The following is a 1394-nucleotide window of genomic DNA, read 5'->3' as shown; positions in this document are numbered from 1 at the left end:
GGGGTGGGGGGCACCGGGAGCCGCGTCCCGGTGTAACGGGGCGGGGGGGAGCGGGGCCGGGACCAAAGGGGCGATGGGCCGGGGGGCCAGGGGTGCTGCGGGGCCGGTGATCGCCCCTCGAACCTGGTTATCGCCCCCCGAGCCCCGGTTAACCCCTCCCCCGAGCTCCGGTGATCTCCCCCCGAGCCCCGGTTGTTGCCACCCCCCGAGCCCCGGTTATGGCTCCCGGGCCCCGGTTCCCGCCCGGGAGCCGCTCCCGTTGCAGCAGCAGCGGAAAAGCAGCGCCCGAGGCGCGGGGCAGGTGCGGGTGAAGGCGCTGCCCCGCAGATCCCGCACGTGGGCGGTGACACGGGCCGGGCTCCGCCGCCGCTCTGCCCTCGGGTTTGTCTGCCGGGAGGAGCACCGGGAGGGGATGGGCCCGGTGGGACTGCTGCGGGGAGCGGGGGGGCACGGGAAGGGGGTCCCACTGCTCGGGGAACAGCCTGGATGTGGAACTGTCCTGAGCTCCAAAGTGGGAGCAGCCCCTCACCTCCAAAATAGGAACAGCCTGGGCTTGGAACTGTCCTGAGCTCCAAACTGGGAACAGCCCCTCCCCTCTAGACCAGGAGCATCAGCATCCTCAGCCCATAATTAGTGTCATAAGCAGAGCAGAGGGTGAGAAGGGTGAGAACATCCAAGCTCTGCAGAGGGAGAGGGGATGGGGATGAAGAGCTGGGATTTTGGGTTCTCCTTGCCTGGGGTTTTGGGCTCAGCAGGAATTGACCTCTCTGCTGGGGATGCTCTGGTTTCTGTGTCCCCACCCCAGCGAGGGGGTTTCTCTGTCAGCTCTGAAATCCAAGAGGTACAAACTGGGAACCAGGCCCTGCTTTCCTCGGCACAGAGCTGTGGTGGGAGCTCCTGCTCCTTCCCAGTCCAGGTGGATGGCTCCCCAAGCCCTCCAAACGTTCCTAAAGTCGCTGTTTGTTTCTGCAGAGTCTGACAGGGCCGAAAGGCTGTGATGAAGAACCAGGGGGTGGAGACCAAAGGAGCCCCACGTCCCTCTGGTGCTTCCAAAACGAGCAGCGGGATGGGGCTGGAGGAGGGAGACTCACCCGAGGCTGCAGCACCTCCAGAAGGTGGGGAGGGTCCCTGGGGAATGGGAGGGTGGCACTGCTGGCATTCCCTGGCATGTGTGAGGGTGGGTTTGAGCCCAGAAGGATTCAGGTTGCTGCTTTCTCTGCATCCAACTCTTTGTATGTGAGCAGCTGTGTTTTCCAGGGCAGAAATTCCTGGTTTTTTTCCTCATTTCTGTGTACAGTCCTGGAGGAGTTCCCATTTCCTGGCAGAATCATGGAGTCAGTTTTACCTGGAAGCAAAGGGTTGTTTGTTGTTGCTTTGACCTTAAGGGTCCCATT

At 62.8% G+C, this 1394-nt stretch overlaps 1 protein-coding gene across 1 annotated transcript in view; it reads left to right on the top strand.

The window, feature by feature from the left end:
- The first annotated feature begins 1329 nt into the window (after positions 1-1329).
- IQCC (IQ motif containing C) overlaps positions 1330-1394 on the top strand; it is an 11764-nt gene continuing 11699 nt past the window's right edge. The window contains exon 1 of the mRNA XM_027661460.1: positions 1330-1351. Within this exon, the coding sequence (XP_027517261.1) occupies positions 1330-1351 (22 nt within the window). The remainder of the gene's footprint in view (positions 1352-1394) is intronic.

This window comes from Corapipo altera, unplaced genomic scaffold, assembly GCF_003945725.1.
Source record: "Corapipo altera isolate COAL_440 unplaced genomic scaffold, ASM394572v1 201, whole genome shotgun sequence".
In the NCBI taxonomy this organism is placed as follows: Eukaryota; Metazoa; Chordata; class Aves; order Passeriformes; family Pipridae; genus Corapipo; species Corapipo altera.
This window is presented reverse-complemented; position numbering and strand designations above follow the sequence as displayed.